Source organism: Xenia sp. Carnegie-2017, unplaced genomic scaffold (assembly GCF_021976095.1).
Source record: "Xenia sp. Carnegie-2017 unplaced genomic scaffold, XeniaSp_v1 HiC_scaffold_14, whole genome shotgun sequence".
Taxonomy (NCBI): Eukaryota; Metazoa; Cnidaria; class Anthozoa; order Malacalcyonacea; family Xeniidae; genus Xenia; species Xenia sp. Carnegie-2017.
Window position 1 is genome coordinate 10,134,352 of NW_025813447.1, and position 19,820 is coordinate 10,154,171.

Below are 19,820 nucleotides of genomic sequence, written 5' to 3' on the forward strand. Positions count from 1 at the left end.
GACGTCAGCTTTTTATAATAAGCATGACAGACGTAGCTATGATTTTCAACACGGCCATCGCGAAAGTAATGGTAAGGGTGATTACTGTCGACGTTTCGTCTTCAACTTCAGCCGTTTTAAATTTAGAGCTAAGCTGCTAAGCCACGAGAAGGCTTTTGAGTTTTCCAATTTCTACAATTATACTTCATCATATAGCGAGGAGGGAAACGTATGAAATTTTTTGCAGACATTTTATCAGAGAATTTTTCACTCTTACTGAATTTTACGTTGTTGTTACATAATTTGTAATACATTGCTATTTGCGACTAAATGTACTGAAACTAACCAATAACAGTTGAGTGTCATTTCTTGCTCCATGACGATATGTGCTATGTGCAACTGTTAAATTGTTAATTACTTATATTACTAACTCGTCGCCCGTGCTGACTCATCATCTCTGCTTTCTATGGCACATCTCTTCCACCGAATCAAAAAATAATTTGCATCATCTATGTAAATTTATTTCATAGATACTTACTTCAGAATATTTAATCAACATTTCGTAATGATTATTTACAGTAATCGAGAACAGTGTTCAAGAGTTGGTCTATGCAGTTTGTCGTCAAATTTACATTTGTCCTGCATAACATTTGGGAAGTTAATGCCAGGAGGGTTTGTTTCAGTTGTGAAGGTAACTTTTTATTACATACATCCTTTAAATAGACGGTAATTTGGTCATGTGAAAGAAATTTTGTACGTGATTTGAAAATGCTTTATATACGCTTAGGTACATAGTAAATTGGACGGCTATCTCTATGCGATCAAAAGAATTTATTTGAATCAGACAAGTGTTCTGTTAAATCGCAAAATTGCTCGAGAAGAGAAGTTCCTTTCTAGATTGAATCATGAAAATATTGTAAGGTAAAAAGAAATTTACTATCCAAAATAAATCAAAATTTTATAACATAAGGATTGAAAGCGAGGTTCAATTTAGAGGATACAAATTGCTTGGCTTGTTAAAAGTTATCTTTGTAAAAACTATTATAAAAAAGTAGATAATCCCTTTTTTTCATGAAGCCCATGGATGCTTTTATTCATGATGAGAAAGTTATATTTTAAGAGGAGGCTCTCGCTCGTCACGAGAGAGTCATGAGAAAGTTACATTGTAAAAGGTAACATGTAAAAAACGTATAAACATGCTTAGAGTTGGTTTAAATTCTAAGTCAAAGAGGCAGAAGTATTTTGAACCTTTGCAGTATCCTTGAATGTTCTAGTTTCTTTTATGAGATAAGCCAAATATAAAATTCAAAAGAAAAAACCACGTATTCAGTCCATGCTTTCCGATACCTTCTTAAGCGTAAGGCACTAGAACGCTGCATGTTAACGTTTCGGTGGAGATTTCAGCCCCTCGCTATCCTACATGGGGATGCAAATACGTAAAAAGCTTCCGCCCATCAGACCCCGAGATCATTTGCGATAGGCCTTTCTCGGGGTACGCAGGAATAGTGTAGAAATACCTTCGCGCCTGTGCAGATCCTATCTTGTAAAATATTGAAGTTACGACGCATGTTTGAGAGTCACTTATCAGTGTTGAAACAGGTAAGTTTTAATTGATTGGATTGTTCTTGTACTTTTTCTTCATTCGTTTTTTGTTGCATTCGAAATAAATATTTTAATAAGTTTTTTCCTATTTCTTTCAACTTATGTAACGTTACAACGCAACAAATAAAACTATACTTGAAAGGTCAAATTATGCCATGCATATTAGAGTTACATCAATTACTATATGTGTATGCTAAGAAGCAGCCATTAGTGATTTTTGGCCTTCATAAATTTAAGCATGTTCATAATCTTATTCCGAGATTATTTTCCACTCCTAGATGTTTCATCATGGTTTCATTTCAGATTTTGTTGTTTGAACGAAATATCTTATTTCCAAACGTTTAATTCCAAATATTAATGACTTCATCTCTATCAGCGGTTGCGATGCACCATTCATTGCCATCGTCATGCAGAGCAATTGTCGTAAGACCTTTTATGTGAGGAGTTGTTCTGTATGTGAAATAAAATACATTTCTGAGGTAGGGTCGACTTTTGCATTTTTTTATATTAATATTGATAAGTTTAGTAACTTTTTTTGCGATGTAAGAAAGGATCAAGTCGTATTAACAACAGCATGTAGAAAATCCTACTCGATACTAAAATTATTTTTAAAAATTACTGCCTTTAAGCCTGGGCCATACTATCGTCTATATTGACGAAAACGAAAACGAAACAAAAATTCGTGCACGAAATGCATGCCAGAAACGACGAAAAATTACAAGCATGTTTGCAAAGCCAAAACTTTTTTGGCCAATAAGCAAGCGGCATTTTTGACGGATTAGAAAAAATGGCGATCTCTAAAAGAAAAAGATTACTTCTTCTTAAGAAAAAGTTACTGCTTTTAAAGTTGAAAACAAGCAACAGCAAACGTCGATACTGGATTCATCCAATTAATAAACGATGTGATCGTCTTGGACTATTTAACATCTTGATTAAAGAATTACGAGAGCCGAATAATGAAAATAGACACATAAAATACTTGCGAATGACGACGACCAATTTTGACTACATTTTGGATTTAATTAGACCTCACATCACTAAAGTTGGCACACATCTTAGAAAGTCTATTAGACCTGATTTATCAAAACCTCTTGCCACTCCGCCATGTTTGAGTACAAAGTCTGATATTATTAGCCAATAGTATGCGTTTTCGTTAACGAAAAAGGTCAAACGTTCAACTCTTCTAATATGCACGAAAACGAAATTTTCGTCGAGTTTTCGTTCAAAATTTTGGTTGCGGCAGTTTTCGTTCTGATTTTCGTCGATATGGACGATAGTGTGGCCTAGGCTTTACTCACCAATACACTTTTCAGTAATTTTTCATGCTCTCTCTATATATAGGAGTGCATGTCTCAAATTCATCAAAAGTGAAGGAAAGTGAAAACGTAGCGTAATCAAAGCAATTCTTGGGTTGCAAGCTACGTCATAGTCGCCATGTTGAATGATTTTAACAAAGGATTTTCCTTATTTACAATGCTAATTTCATCCAACATCGCCAGCATTCCATTGCTCTCTTACTCTCAGGAGGATGGTTGCAACCCACCAATAAGCAAACAGTAACAGCATTTCAATAGAATAATACTGCTGAATTTCATATTAATAACTCTATTGAACTCATTAACAATTCTTTATGCATATGTATTGTATAAAGCAGAATTGCTCATGCTCTCTAGCATTGCTAAACAATAACTACCTTCACTTGAGAATTAAGAGATACAATGATATTCATTTTGTCGTTTGCCGAAGAATAGACTGAGTAGTCTCCTTTTAACCGCTTGCTGTCAAAAGTCTCCTTTTGACCGCTTGCTGTCAGAAGAAGTTTTGTATTTTACTAAAATAAAGTTTTCTATGTAACTAATCAGATCTACACATAAATACTCGATGGGTTTTCCCTTTTTAATGTTTCGATATCATTGCTTATTTTAGTTATTTATTGCAGCATGTCTTTGATATGCATTGACCTGTATATTACAGACAATGAAAATAATATATTCGCTCACGACTGCTGTCATGCTGGGTTATTATAAGGACAAATATTGGTTGATTTGTGTTTCGTGAGCGTCTATAGTATTCCCATTCAGTAATTAAAACCATATTAGGAGCTAAATTTGTCTCTGGCATTATAGAAATGCTTTGAAAAGATAGTTTAGCTTTACTCGTAAAGTATTTTAAATTTTGAATGTTTTCGTCCAAGATTTCGTGTGAACGATCGGAATGCTACTGTAACAGCCTCAGACATTCCACACTACATTCGATACATAAGAACTTGAAAATAGAAATCTAGCTATGTTATCGTAGATATTAATTCAAGCTTGACTTATACAAAGATACTCTTAACACATGTATACAATTAAACAATTATCTCTTGAGCTGCTAAAAGAATAAAAATTTGCGAACTTCCTTAATTGATAATGTCATAAAGAGTGCATGATTTAAAAGACACTGCAGGAAAACGTTTTTCGTCTGTCAGTACCAACTTTACCATAAAGCCTGGTTCACATATAGTTGTAATTGTTGTAATTCGATCGGTGATGAACGTTTGCAGCAATTACAACTATAAGCAAACGCGCGTTGTCATTGTTGTAATTGTTGTAATTTAATCGCAGACAAATCGAGAGCTGTTCAAGAAGTTGAACTTGTCTAACTTTTACAACATTTACAACATAAGAAATTTACACATGAACGATTATCGGTGATGGCAGTTCATCTTTACTTTCGAATTCTTGTACGATAAATGATCAAATTTGATACTAGTAAGTATAACCTGAATTACAACAACTACAACTATTTATGAATAGGTAGTGTTGTAAATCATTCGTATTGTATAAAATCAGTTGGAGTCCGAATGTATGAAATCAGTTGAAATGTATGAAATCAACTGGAATGTACAAATCAGTTGGAATGTATCGAATCAGTTGGAATGTATCAAATCAGTTGGAAGGTATCGCTGATGAAATTACAGTAATTACAATTGTATGCGAAGTACGTTTAAACAGGCGATGACGAAATTGTCTGTACTGACTCATGCTCTAACTACACCTATGCGCGTTAGATGTCATATGCTATATCTTGCCAAAAGGTTTTTTTGCTCGAATTTGTACTCACAAAGGCAAGCGGGCTAAACAGACAAGTATTTTAGTAGAGTCGTTAAATTTTACCCTAAACCAAGACGAATTTGTCGTTATATCTTCCGGAGATAATCTTTTGCTGTAGATGCAAATTTTGTATTGTTATGTGTATGTATACTTTCGTATTTACTTATCTGATGACATATTGTGTAAATGTATACGTAATATTAATCATTGAAAATGAAGAAGACTATTTATCAATCCCCTATTAGTCTGATGATGTCTTTGGAATAAAGACAAAATATTACACAATCTGTTGTCTATAACTCCTGTATGACTTTGATTATTAAGAAAACGAGATGTCTGTTTTTGGAATTTGTTTTATTTTATTTTACTTAAAATTGTCTGCTTGTCCTGGTTATTAATCCCCTATATATCTTACCAAAACATTGATTAAACAAAAAGAAACCGTTGACTAACATAGGTGGGGTTTCCTTTGAAATACGCATAAATCACTACAAAATCACAGAAACGAACTGTTGAAATTCTTAACTTATTAATGTTCAATAAAATACTTTATTATAGACAACCCTATTAAAGTCTGCCATCGAAAACTTTATATTTATTAAAAAATGTTTTATTAAATCTTACAATGCTTTCCTTAAGGTGTGTAGAGTTATGGTTATTTTGAGACACGAATGACTTCTAAATAACCACGAGAGAACTAGATGAAATATTGAAGACTAAATAATGATTACCTTTTGTTTTTTCTTCAGTCCGTTCACTTTACACTCGCAAATTTAACTATAACACTTTGTAAAATAGGTATTTTTATACAATACGTACATTGTTAGTCACGCACTCATTACTGCAAATGACGTTTTTTGCGTCATTGTTTCAATATCTCTTTGTATAGAGGGTTTTTGTAATAACGTCATCCTTGTCTGCACGGCGGAAAACGTCTATGTATGTTAAAAATCCAAATACTTTTTGCCGACAAAATGTGTTTTTAAATCATAAGCGGACTCAGCGTTTGGCAAAATAAAGTTATATAGCTCAATTCGATTTTATATTCGAAAAATACGTTCAAAAACACTATTGGTTCGGAATTTCTAATGAATATAAGTTTACCAATGCACTTGCATCTAAAATGTTTGTAAACTTGTAAATATATTGTAAAGGAGCTGCAGTAATTTATTTTTGACGTACCCCGGTCCGGCACTGTTTTTATTAATAGCAAGCTAACTTGATTAGATCTTATGACGTATATTGGCTTATGTTAGAGTTACTGCAAATTAATTATCATTCAGTATTGCATGAGATCAGAGCTCCGCCCTACTGTGAGATAATTTTGTCAGTTTTTGTAAGATTTTAAATTCATGTGCTCCACTTTTATTGTTTTAAAAAAGTATTCGCTGAAGAAATCATTACATTTACCAATATATAAACTGCCGATAATTTTACAACAACTGTAGTTTTGACTCACCCATTACTTTTCTTTTTCCAATATGAGCGAGCGAACGATTTCTCACAATAATTTCGATTTTCTTTGGTTTGCTATTTTTTGACAGTCTTCAGCTGTTCTTGTATGTGCAGCCGAGTACAAAGTATGAATGAATCTCCAAGCGTCGGTCTATTTATTTGCTCTACTTTTTGCTACCTGGAATCTTCCAGTTTGTTCGAAAGGAGTGAAAGTTCTTCCTTGCTTCCGAAATGCGCTGTAAGAATAAGGATGATGTGTTTTTATGTGCTAACCGCAAGTCAGTTTCGACGGAAATTTTCATAATGTTTTTGAAAGCATTCAGTCCAAAACATAAAATCTTTTCGTAAAACATGTGTGGCTACCTGATTTTTTTCATTACAGAAATATATTATTCACTCAAGCTTCATTCACAGTATGTTCATGTAATTTGTTACAATTTTGTTTTATAAATAGAGTTTGGTATATAGTGGTTAGTGGTGTATAGTACCTGGTGTTATTACTATGGTGAAACGCATTGTGTCTATAAAAAGAAATCTGTCTGTGTAAATATCTTTATTTTATTTTAAAACCCTTTCATTCTTAACTTGTAACCATGTGAAAATGCCGTGGCAAGTCAAGTAAAATTGACCATTAGCTCTAAATAGTCTTTTAAAAGACGGTTCGTTTTGTTGTAATCATACATTATTTTATGATGTAGCTACTAATCTGTTTTTCAGTGGATTCGATAAATATGTTAAAATCTTGGAGTACATATGTTTGGTGTACAACATTATATCATACATGATATGCGCTAGGCAAGTTAATTGAGGTTATCTTTAGTCACGTTTTAGTTAGTATTGTGACGTTAACTAAACAATGAAAATGGTTGCTTATGTGCATGTAATTATTTATCATAACAGTTCGGTTTCGCATTGTGGTTTTATTATTGTGGTCAGTTTCGAATTATTTTTTGCTTAGTAACGTTACTGTGAACTGAAAACTAGAATTTTTCATCCATAATATCGAAAATGTGATTGTTAAATGAAAGCGATTTAGCTTGATGTTTTGCCAATAAGTTTGAAGAATTCTCCATGCAAACAATCGAGGCTTAAAACATTTTACTTAAATCTTTAACTAGCTTTGGAGTAATTCCTCAGTCAATGATACCTGAAACTAAATTAATTTGTAGTTGCAATTTGGGGTAATGTGACGGGGGTGGATTTAGAGTGATGGGCGAAGCGGCGGCGCGCGCTTCCCTTTGCCGGAAAAGTACCCAACAAATAGAATAATATAATACAAAATGATTAGTACGAAGTGGTTTTTTTCTGGAACATAGAAATATATGATGTAGAATAAAATTGTTATTAAGGAATGTGTTAGTTTGCTTTGAGATTGAGGAAGTAATTTTCTATTGCTAACATCTCTATGTTCTCAAAGTACTACAGTCAGTCGAGGTCGTTCGGTGCATAAATGTTTAGATTTGAAGTTTTAATGTCAATTTAATTTCATCGATGTTGTAGGTAAAATATATCTTAAAAATTCAATGTCAAGCACGTAGAGATTTTCAGCGAATTACGCAATGTGTTAACATAAAATGTGTTAAATTAATCTCTTGTGAAAAATTCATCGAATGTACAAACATCAAGTGTGTTAACCATAAAGTCACTTATTACAGGTGAAATTGATAAGTGTTAACTTATTGGATTGTTCTTCTACTTTTCTTCATTTCTTATTAGTTGTATTTCTAAATAAATTGTTTGATAAATTTTTTCCTGTTTCTTTCGACTTTGTTACGGAAATGTAACACTTGACTTTTATATTACGTATATAATGCGCATTCTAATTAGTTGCCTTGATATTTTGTCAAATGCCATGCGCATAATGTATACTACCCACGTATAATTGATGTTTTCAAGGACATCTAAATAAGACAAAAAGTCTTGCATTAAAGAAATATATATCCATCAAAACACAAGAATTAAAATTGATGTCATTTGACAAAGTCGTCGCTATCAACGAAATTAGTTGATGCTGTAATTCTCAATATAAATATTAGAGCCCAACAAATAATTTTAAACATAGTCATAAACAATTTGGTTTTATGAAATTTATTAAAAGAGTGACGTTTCGTTTTTACTCAAGATATCTTCAGACTAATTAGGTGTCTTGAGTAAAATGTGTCTTGACCAATTAGGTGTCTTCAGACTAACTAGATGTCTTGGGTAAAGACGAAACGTCACTCTTTTAATAAATTTCATAAAACAAGTTATTATGTTTAAAATTGTTGATATATTATATTAATCGTTCCACCTGGCACTTCGTTGGCAACAATATTGATGCTGTAATATTTATTTAAGTAGTACATGAAACGAGTTTTTGGAGAGTGCGTACGTAATTAATATTCTCCACGGAGGCAATAATGCAATTAAAAATAGTTAGGAAAAACACGGCAATTTTATGACCTGTGACATAAGTGGTACGTTGCAAGCTGACGATTTCAAGCTTGTCAATTGTTTATACATCATCGGCTGCCTAGAAATCACTTAACGCTTCTTTTAGAATCGATTTATCCAAATATATTCCTTGATTCACAGCTGTAGGCAATGTTTGTCATCACGTGTGCGATGGTCATTGATATCGCGTGTCTTCGACGTATGTATTGGTCTTAACAGGCTAATATTTTCACAATGTCGGCAAGTTTCACCAAAAAAATGACAGGTCACTAACACAAAACAGTAATAAAGTGAATGGTTTAACCCCGGGAGTATTTTAACATGTTATGTAGATGAAGATCATCCAGGTTAGTAAAGTCCTGAGGAGGACTGTTGGTATTGATGTTGACTGACGTTTCGACAACCTTAGCAGTACTCATCTTCAGAGTCAACTTAACTCTAACTGACGTCAGCTTTTTATAATAAGCAAGACAGACGTAGCTATGATTTTTCATCACGGCCATTGCGAAAGTAATGGTAAGGGTTATTACTGTCGACGTTTCGTCTTCAACTTCAGCCGTTTTAAATTTAGAGCTAAGCTGCTAAGCCACGAGAAAGCTTTTAAGTTTTCCAATTTCTACAATTATACGTCATCATATAGCGAGGAGGGAAACGTATGAAATTTTTTGCAGACAATTTATCAGAGAATTTTTCACTCTTACTGAATTTTATGTTGTTGTTACATAATTTGTAGTACATTGCTATTTGCGATTAAATGCACTGAAACTAACCAATAACAGTTGAGTGTCATTTCTTGCTTCATGATGACATGTGCTACGTGCAACTGTTAAATTGTTAATTACTTATATTACTAACTCGTCGCCCGTGCTGACTCATCATCTCTGTTGACGGCACATCACTTCACTCTTAGTTTAGGAGGTAACACTGCGCATGCATAGAAATGCCTTTGCGCATGCGCAGATCCTATCTCGCAAAATATTGGAGTTACGGCGATTTTCAATAGCTCATTCGAAAGGGCTCGTCGACCACTTTCACATGAGCTAAAGATCATCGCCGTAGTCCCAGTAGTTTAGGAAATAGCACGGCGCAGAAATTTTCCTGCGCATGCGCAGATCCTGTTGTGCAAAATATTGGAGTTACGACGAATATTCGAGAGTCACTTATCAGTGTTAAAACAGGTAAGTTTTAATTGATTGGATTGTTCTTTTACTTTTTGTTTATTCGTTTTTTGTTGTATTCGAAATAAATATTTTAATAAGTTTTTTCCTGTTTCTTTTAATTTATGTAACCGTAGATTGTAACAAATAAAACTATACTTGAAAGGTCGAATTATGCCATGCATATTAGAGCTACATCAATTACTATATGTGTATGCTAAGAAGCGGCCTTTAATGATTTTTAGCCTTCATAAAGTTAAGCATGTTCATAATCTTATTCCGAGATTATTTTCCACTCCTAGATGTTTCATGGTTTCATTCCAGATTTTGTTCCTTGGACGAAATATCTTATTTCCAAACGTTTAATTCCAAATATTAATGACTCCATCTCTATCAGCGGTTTCGATGCACCATTCATTGCCATCGTCATGCAGAGCAATTGTTGTAACACCTTTCATGTGAGGAGTTGTTCTGTATGTGAAATAAAATACATTCTGAGGTGGGGTCGACTTTTGCATTCTTTAATATTAATATTGATAAGTTTAGTAACTTTATTTTGCGATGTGAGAAAGGATCAAGTCGTCTTAACAACAGCATGCAAAAATTCCTACTCGATACTAAAATTATTTTTAAAAATAACTGCCTTTACTCGCCAATACACTTTTCAGTATTTTTTCATACTCTCTATATATATTGGAGTGCATTTCTCAAATTCATCAAAAGTGAAGGAAAGTTAAAACGTACGGTAATCAAAGCAATTCTTGGGTTGCAAGCTACGTCATAGTCGCCATGTTCGATGATTTTAACAAAGGATTTTCTTATTTACAATGCAAATTTCATCCAACATGGCCAGCATTCGATTGTTCTCTTACTCTCAGAGGAATGGTTGCAACCCACCAATAAGCAAACAGTGACAGCATTTCAATAGAATAATACTAATGAATTTCATATTAGTAAGTCTATTGAACTCATTAACAATTCTTTATGCATATGTATTGTATAAAGCAGAAGTGTTCATGCTCTCTAGCATTGCTAAACAATATCTACCTTCACTTGAGAATTAAGAGATACAATGACTTTGATAATTCGCCAATCGGTAATCTGTGAGTACAATAATTGAAGTTTACGCCACGCAGTCGAATGCTTCATTTTGAGTTTCAATAATGACGAGGATGGGACCACAGATCTAATAATACACTAGATAGTGCAACTGACATAAAAGTTGAAGCCGGGCAAATTTACTTCCGGAGCCCCAAAGTTGTGAGAATCAATATGGCGTTGTATTAGAAAATATGTGGTCCAAGTTAATATCTCGCAATTATTAGCAAATCGCGGAGGTTGCATCAACTTTTTTGCACTATTTATGAAATAAATCATTGTGACTATAGTTTGTAAGAAAAAAATTGCAGAATACGCCAATAAATCGCCGTAAAATTGATTTCAAGTGTAGCTCGATTTGAAAGCATCAGCAGCGACTAAGGCTTAAGTACTGGAATTTACACATCTAAATATCGTATCACAGCACAATCTGCGATAGTGTGGCTTAGTTCGTGTGGCAAATACAGCGTTATCATACTCGATCTAAGGATGTATTGTAATAGAACAGGCATATTACAAAAATCAGTCAGAAATTGACACATGTTACGAGCACAAATTAAATATTTTGCTCAGAATAAATAAATTAGGTTTGATATTTTCAATAACAAGAATGTGTAGAAAGTTTTATATGCATATACATGCCTGAATGGTAAAAAAGACAGTAAAAATGTTGAAAACAGTAGCATAACATCACCATAACAGTACATTAAGCACTGTGGGCAGTGGCCATATAACCCACTGGTTTAGACTATGTCAATACACTGTTTATATATATGTAAAACACAGTCAAGACTACAAGTCTGGTGACTCTTCTTGCTTTAACAAGTAAATATTTTCCCGTGTTGGACAGAGTGTATTGTATCAACCTGTGGTATCAACAGTTTCACAAGTGACCTGCATTTTATACTTCACAAAAATTTGGTGTAGCAGAGGTAGACTCATAATATAAAACAAATTCGAAGAAGCAAGACAGACTCTATGACATAGACAAGCAAGACAAGCAAGACATAGACAAGACATAGACAAGCAAGACATAGACTCTTGAGGTAGACTCTTCACATTCTTTCTGTAAATAATTTCTGAACGTATTAATTACTCACATCTTGACATAGCTATATTCGTTTGCCGACCAGAAACACCAGAAAAATGCATTTCTGGTACAATAATCCAGTGCAATATTTAATTATGTACAGTGAACAATATACTTTATATAAATCGTGAAAAATCTTTCAAACTGTTATCTCCAACTCGTTTTACTTAACAATAAATATCGGAAGATAATTCTACGACGTTCGATTGAACATTTTGTGGCAGATTGTGCTGTGATACGATATTTAGATGTGCAAATTCCAGTACCTTAAGCCTTCGTCGCTCCTGATGCTTTCAAATCGAGCTACACTTGAAATCAATTTTACGGCGATGTATTGGCGTATTCTGCTATCTTTTTCTTGAAAAACTATGGTCACATTGATTTTTTTCATTAATAGAGTAAACCAGTTTATGTAACCGTCGTGACTTGCAAGTAATTGCAAGATTTCAGCTTTGACCAGATATTTTCTAATACAACGCCATATTGATTCTCACTACTTTGGGGCTCCGGAAGTAAATTTGCCCGGCTTCAACCACCACTTATGAAATGTAAGCCGTTGCACTATCTAGTGTATTATTAGATCTGTGGATGGGACAGAGAAGCACGCTGCTGTTTTCAATTACAAACGTGTAAGTAAAGTACTTTTACCCAGGCTTTGAAAGCGTTTTGTAGAAGAGGTTACTAAAGAATGCTGTAACTTAAAGAAGGTACCGAATATAAAGATAAATTTCAAGTATCGTGAAAGTGTACTGAAATTAAAATGTTTAATACGAGGATAAGTGTGTATTGAGTATATATCACAGCTGTTGCTGCGCTTTGAGGTTTTTCTTTTACTTATTGTCTGTTTTTTAGTCTATAGTCTTCATATTTTTGAATAATTAGTGACTCTATACTGAACAGAGTCATTTATATATTCGCTGTGATTATCTAATATATTTGCTGCCATTGTTTGCATATTCTTTGGGTAACGCCAACTGTTTCCTTTGCTTTAAGACAAGGTGAGATTTATATAGGGCGTGCGACTACTTAAAGATAATTGTATGAGCCCAAAATTCTGCTACTTAACTAGCTCCCTCGAATTCAACCATAGTCACCCTGAAATCCGATGTAATTTCCCTAAAATCCAGTTACAATATTAAGCCCTTAATAACCGAACTTGAGGTCTTTACGGAGAAATATCGGACTGATGTCTTCTTGTACAGACCGAGCCCGTAGGGCGAGGTTTGTAGAAAAAGACAAAGATCTGATATTTCTCAGTAAAGACTGAGAAAGTGAGGTTATTAAAAAGATTATTAGATGGCATTATTTCACCTGAAACAAAGCTTGCTTTCTTTCACGTCCTTGCTGTTTTTACGGGTTGGCTTTCACTTTTCTAGTTTTCGTCCATAAAAAATTAATCGTTTCAAATTGTATCGTCTGGATAGTTTAACTGTTTTCCAAGTGTTTTTCATTCGAATCACATTCGTAAGTAGTTTTTTGTTTCGTTTATTTTGCGTTTTGCTCTGCATTACGAAGTTTGTTTACATTTGACAGTAAAATTACGCGTTTCGGACCATGGTCGATTACGGGAAAATAATGAACTGGCAAAAATGTTTCTGAGCCAATCAAAGCGCGCCATGTTTCCGGAAGTGACGCTTGCCATATAATAATCAATTAAAGTCTTCTAAATGCTTTTTTGCTTAACTCGTATTCTTACTGCACTGGAAATCCCCCCCTGCGCCTGGATCATCACGTTGCCGTCGTGCAGGGGCTTAAGTACTTCACTGAAGGAAAACTAAGAATGATCCAAACCCGGTCTCCGAACTTCGATGTCGAACTCCCGGAACCACACCTCCAAACTCATGAATAGTCCAAATACAGAAAACCATACTGGCTCGGACGTCGCCCATGATAAAAAGGTCCGCTCATTGAGCCTAGCTGGCTCCCATCTCAATATTGGCCCAACAGTGAACTTACTCTCCTTAAATGTCGAAGGATTGTCTATGGCCAAATGTGAATACTTATCAAAACTTCTTCATGATAACAAAGTTGATATTTTCTTTCTACAAGAGACCCATATTGTAGAGAATAGTCCATCATCGAGATACACTATCACAAATTACTCGCTTGTTGACGCCATCTTCCATGAAAAATATGGCACAATGGTTTTTTCAAAACATCCCCAATTAACCTCAGTGATACAATCTGCTTTAACTGAAAATAATGTCCATCGTACTATTGTCCACTATGGTGGAACTACTCTAATTAACATCTATAAACCACCGAATGAGAACTGGCCATCGCCACCTCTAACACACATCAGTCACCCTACAGTTATCACAGGTGATTTCAACAGTCATCATTCAGACTGGGGTTACAGAATGAACAATACAGCTGGTGAAGACATCAGCACATGGACATCACAAAATAATATGCATCTATTGTTTGATCCGCGAGAAAAGGGCACTTTCTTCTCTGCAAGATGGCAAAGAGAATACTCTACTGACCTAACATTCGTATCCAAGGATAACAATGACATACCACTCTATTCCTCTCGTCAAGTCCTCGGTTCATTCCCTAAAAGCCAACACAGACCTCTTCTTATCACAATAGGTCTAAATATTCCCATCACACCATCTCTCCCTAAACCTAGATGGAATTTCAAAAAAGCAAACTGGAGTGATTTCACTAAGTCCATAGAGAGAACATGCCCAAGAATACAACCCGTACAGGAAAACATCTCCCGCTTCACCAAACTCATTCTACGTAGTGCCAGAAAATTTATTCCAAGAGGCCAGCGATCTACTTACATCCCTTGCTGCACAGAAGAAAGTCAAACTCTTCTTAAAAGATATGAAGAAACACAGGACCAAAGCATAGCTGAGGAACTCCTAAAATCTCTACAAAAAGGACGTTGCAAGAAATGGCAGGAAACAGTAGAAAACACGGACTTCTGCCACTCAAGCAGAAGGGCATGGAGCCTCTTGAAAAAACTTGACCCTGATAAACGCCCGCAAACAACACAGGAGGCACCGATTAACGTTGAAGATATCGCAAAACAAATAAAACAGCGTAGCACCCATAAACCAATCCATAAATTCGAAAAAGAAATCAGACATGAATACCAACGCTTATAAAAATCAAGCCCGGATGACAGCTTTTCTTCAATGCCAGTTAGTAAGCAAGAAGTTGACACTGCAATTAAACAAATGAAAGCTGGCAAGGCAGCCGCAATAGATGGTATCTATCCAGACATGATCAAACATTTAGTCCACAAGGCGATCAACTGGCTTGCATTATCTCTCTCGGATGTTATTGACGAATCAGAATACCCACAGACTTGGAGAGAAGCTAAAATACTTGCCATCCTCAAACCTGGAAAACCCTCAAACGATCCATCAAGTTATCGCCCAATTTCTCTGTTGTGTTGTTTTTTAAACTTCTAGAGAGAATACTACTGACCAGAATAGCACCTAACTCGACCCTATATCCCGATAGAACAAGCAGGCTTTCGACCAGGTAGAGATGCCACTAAACAAGTTCTGGCCTTAACGACATACATCGAAATGGGATATGAAAGAAAACAGAAAACTGGAGCTGTATTTATTGATCTATCTGCGGCTTACGACACGGTATGGCACAACGGTTTGATGTATAAGGTAGCCAAATGTATCCCTTGTAAGAAAACACTAAAGCTTTTGAATAAAATGTCTGGATCAAGAATTTATCATGTATGTTTGGGTGACAAAATAAGCAAAAGAGAACTATAAAAACGGTGTTCCCAAGGTTCAGTTCTAGCACCAACTTTGTTCAACATCTATATCAGTGACTTACCACAGACCACCTCTCTCAAACTTGGCTACGCTGATGACTTCGTACTATCACACCAATCTAGCGATATTAAACAAATTCAAGAAACCCTCAGCCATGATACAACAAAACTACAAATCTTTTTCAACAAGTGGTACCTAAATATGAACACAACAAAAACTGTAAGCACCCTCTTCCACTTGGACAATCACAAGGCAAATCTACAACTTGCAATACGTGTAGGCAACTCCAAATTACCATATGACTCATCTCCAAAATACCTGGGTGTGACTTTAGATCGCTCGCTAACATACAAATAGCACATTGAAAACACTGCCACAAAACTGCGAAAACGAAATGGCATAATTAAAAACTGGCAGGAACATCGTGGGCGCCACTCCAACGGTACTTAGGACATCATCTCTTGCCCTATCATACAGTGTTGCAGAATATTGTGCTCCAGTTTGGTCTCGCTCTAAACACGTCAATAAGCTAGATGTATTGCTAAATGACACAATGCGAACAATTTCCGGAACATTAAAATCAACCCCAACCTCTTGGCTACCTGTAATGAGTGCTATAGCTCCACCTAACATACGCAGACAGGAAGCAACACAGAAACAACATCATCGCATTAAAATACACTAATTGACACTCCACTAAAACTATTATCCAGTCTGCCCCAACTACTTCGAGACTTAAATCACGAAAACCTTTTTATAACTCCAAGATTGAATCGTTTGACCTCAACAATACATGGAAGGAACAATGGTACGAAAATAAACCAAGGGGTGCTGATCTAATTAAAGATCCAACAAATGTCCCTCTTCCTGGTTTCAAGAAGCTAACTCGTAAACAACGGAGCACTTGTAACCGAATAAGATCGAAACAGGGCAGAACAGCTAACAACCTATACCGATGGGGCTACAAAGACTCGCCAACTTGCCCATCATGTAACGCCACCAACCAGAATATGGACCATATCATCCTGCAATGTCCGTTCACACGCATTGAAGGCGGCTACGCAACAGTGCACAAAGCAGATGATAACTTCGCAAGCTGGCTTGATGAGACACACATGGAGGTGTGACCAGACGAAACTACTACTACTGGAAATCCCGATGTAATTTCTCTGAAATCCAGTTACAATACTCGTATATTATAATCAATTAAAGTCTTCTAAATGCTTTTTTGCTTAACTCGTATTCTTACTGCACTGGTTGATCAGTTCTTCAAAACGTCAGTTTGCGATCATGTCTTTTCATTGAATGTCGGAACGACTGCCTCAAAACCTCAATAAATCCTTTCATTTTTACAAACCTTCGTTTAGGCACACAATTATCTGTCATCGTAGCCCAAAGTGTGATTTTGTTGTCTTCGGACAGCCCAATAATTACCATTCCGTCTGGTGTTATAGCTATGTTCTGTAAAATAAAGTTCACTAAATTTGTCATCTGTTTTTTCGCATATGAAACACGTAAACAAAAACTTTGAATTTTGCGTTTAGACTCCACCATTTTTCTCGGCATTAAATATCAACATTACAGAAGTAGTAATTTACGTGTTTATTGCAGGATATATACCTGAATCTCTCTACCATTGTCAGCTTCCAAGACCTTCTCTACCACATAAGATGTTGTGTTCCACACACTCACAAAGTTTCCTGGACCTGATATACTCATCATGTGACATTCTAGAGGTGAGTAACACAGTTTCTTGACAGCCCCTACAGAGTCGTCTAGTATCATTGCACATGCGCCAGTCTCTGTCTGCCATATTCTAATTGTTGTGTCGTGGGAAGCGCTCACTAAATAATGACCGTCGGGAGAAAATTTTACATCGTTAACGGCATCGCGATGTCCTTTGGCTAGAAAGTGCTTTTCACTATATTTTTTTTTTCATTCCTAAAATATAATCTCCCGCAATATAAAAACTTCAGCTTACTATACAGTACACTATTCATTTAAGAAGCAACGAAAGATTTATTGATTACTATAACACATGCAAATAATGAATAATACGCGACATAATTAATAATTCTTAACTTGCTTGTGGTTATCAATTGTTGTGATTGGCAAATTATAGATACATTTCTAAGTCATTTATCACTAATCAATTCAGTCAAAATACTGTCTAGCTCTTCAGAATTGAGACAGTTAAACGACTTTTGTGACCTTCAATGCGAGACAGGTCAAGTGAGTTTGACGTTTTATACAACGTTTTAAAAATGCAACAAAGTTAAATTTGTTTGATGATTCGGCGTCATTCTTGTGTGTCATTTATTAATTCGTTGAGGGCAGAAACGGTCCATTCCTTTGCTTTATTTTTGAATTGCAAAGAATTTAAAAATCGTCCGTCATATTAACATTTTGCACGTGTTATTCTTTGGTAATCTCCATAAAATTAGCAATGATTTAGCTACTGATCTATTTATTTAATGACCAACCACACATATAAAATTTAAATCAACTTCAATGAAACTCAATATAACTATCTTTTAAACATATAGTTAAATAATTTATGAAGGAAAATATGATATTTATAACTCAAAAGAGAAAGGAGAAGATAGTTATGATTCTTATGAAATAATTTTCTGTTGCGCAATAGCTAATATTTTTTAAGAAGGGCCAGTATTTTCCCATTTGGTTCAGTTATTATCCAAGATTTTATCTATTTATTCTTTGTACTTAAAGTAGTGTAGTCATGTTTGAGTTAGTCCACAATCAAAGAAAAGAAAACGCGGTTATATAAACACATTCTCGTGCATGAAAGGTAACCTAAGTTTCAACTGGTTCTTTTGACTTTACTAGATTTACTTTTCTAATCTAATTGAACGTTCTTTGTTATAATAATCAGCCTAATCCATAAACTTATCACTGAAAAGGAAAGCTCTTGAAATGATGATCTGCCAACTGACTTGATCATTTCTTTTGCTCTTAATACTCTGGTTTACGAGGAAACAAGGCTTTTAAAATCCTTCTTCATTGGATGCCCATAAAATGAGCAAAAGGTTGCTAAAATATGCAACAACAAAACTTGCCCATTTTACTGCTCTCAAAACACGTCAACTTTCATCACATTTACTATAATCATGAATTCCAGTTTAATATCACTGTGGTAAAAGTTTGAATTCAAGCAAACACCAAAGAACAACCTTTCGAAATAAGGCTTTACTCAACACTAAATTAATATCTACAAAATGTCTCTTTATAAGTAATTATCTTAAACTAGGCGCGGTTACTAAGGTGGGAGTACTTCATGTAATAATCACTACAATCACCCTTTCCTATTTGAAATAACTATATAATCTAAATTAAATAATCTAAATAAGACTGGTCCTGCCCGATTGTCTTTTTTTCTTTTAGTTCAATGTCATGTGTATGTCAGGCGGTCGGGTTGTTTCTTTTCTCTCTGCGAGCGGCGTAACGGTAGTGTCTGTTGTGATGACGACTGGTCAGGTAGAGCGGGATCCTCTAGTAGTGAGTTCCCTTCTCTTTCTTTCTTTGGCGAACTATTATTTAGTTTCCCAGCGTCTTTTGTGGCCAAAGGAGATAGACGTGGGTCGTCTACAGTATTATCTTTATAAGGCGATAGTGGTAGCGGTTTCTCGCATAACTTCTCTTTTTCCTCAGCTTGTGGAGCGAGGAACTTAGTGGCTACGGTATCTTCTCTTCCATCGGGAAATTTTACATGCGCATACTGAGGATTTGCTTCGATTAGCTCTACTTCATCGACAGATGGGTCATACTTAGATTGTTTTACTTGACGCTTCAACAGTACCAGTCCAGGTTTGGATAGCCACGTTGGTATGGAAGTTCCACTCGTCGATCTTCGTTGGTGGATAAAGAGGCGTTCATGCGGTGTTACATTAGTAGCGGTGCACAACAGAGATCTGATGGAATGAAGAGCATCATGCAAAACTTCTTGCCAGCAGCTGGTCGGTAGTCCTCGCGTCTTCATCGCGAGGGAAATAGTCTTCCATAGAGTGCCGTTCAAACGTTCTACTTGGCCGTTCCCTTCTGGGTTATATGGTGTGGTTCGGCTTGACGAGATTCCTTTCTGGAGAAGAAAGTCTTTAACTTTTGCACTCATAAAGCCAGAACCTCTATCCGAATGTATGTA

At 35.3% G+C, this 19,820-nt stretch overlaps 1 protein-coding gene and 1 long non-coding RNA gene across 2 annotated transcripts; one reads left to right on the top strand and one right to left on the bottom strand.

Moving 5' to 3' along the window:
• Positions 1-557: 557 nt before the first annotated feature.
• LOC124435604 lies at positions 558-989 on the top strand. The gene is made up of 2 exons (XR_006945079.1): positions 558-670; positions 767-989. It is a non-coding gene; the product is annotated as an uncharacterized LOC124435604 (long non-coding RNA).
• Positions 990-1,624: 635 nt separating this feature from the next.
• Positions 1,625-18,742, bottom strand: LOC124435238 (vegetative incompatibility protein HET-E-1-like). Its single transcript, XM_046985179.1, has 4 exons — positions 18,739-18,742; positions 17,282-17,565; positions 17,019-17,122; positions 1,625-2,031 (listed from the first exon to the last, which is right to left on the bottom strand). The coding sequence occupies exons 1-4, from the start codon at positions 18,740-18,742 to the stop codon at positions 1,923-1,925; spliced, it is 501 nt and encodes a 166-aa protein (XP_046841135.1). The 3' UTR covers positions 1,625-1,922.
• Positions 18,743-19,820: the final 1,078 nt, after the last annotated feature.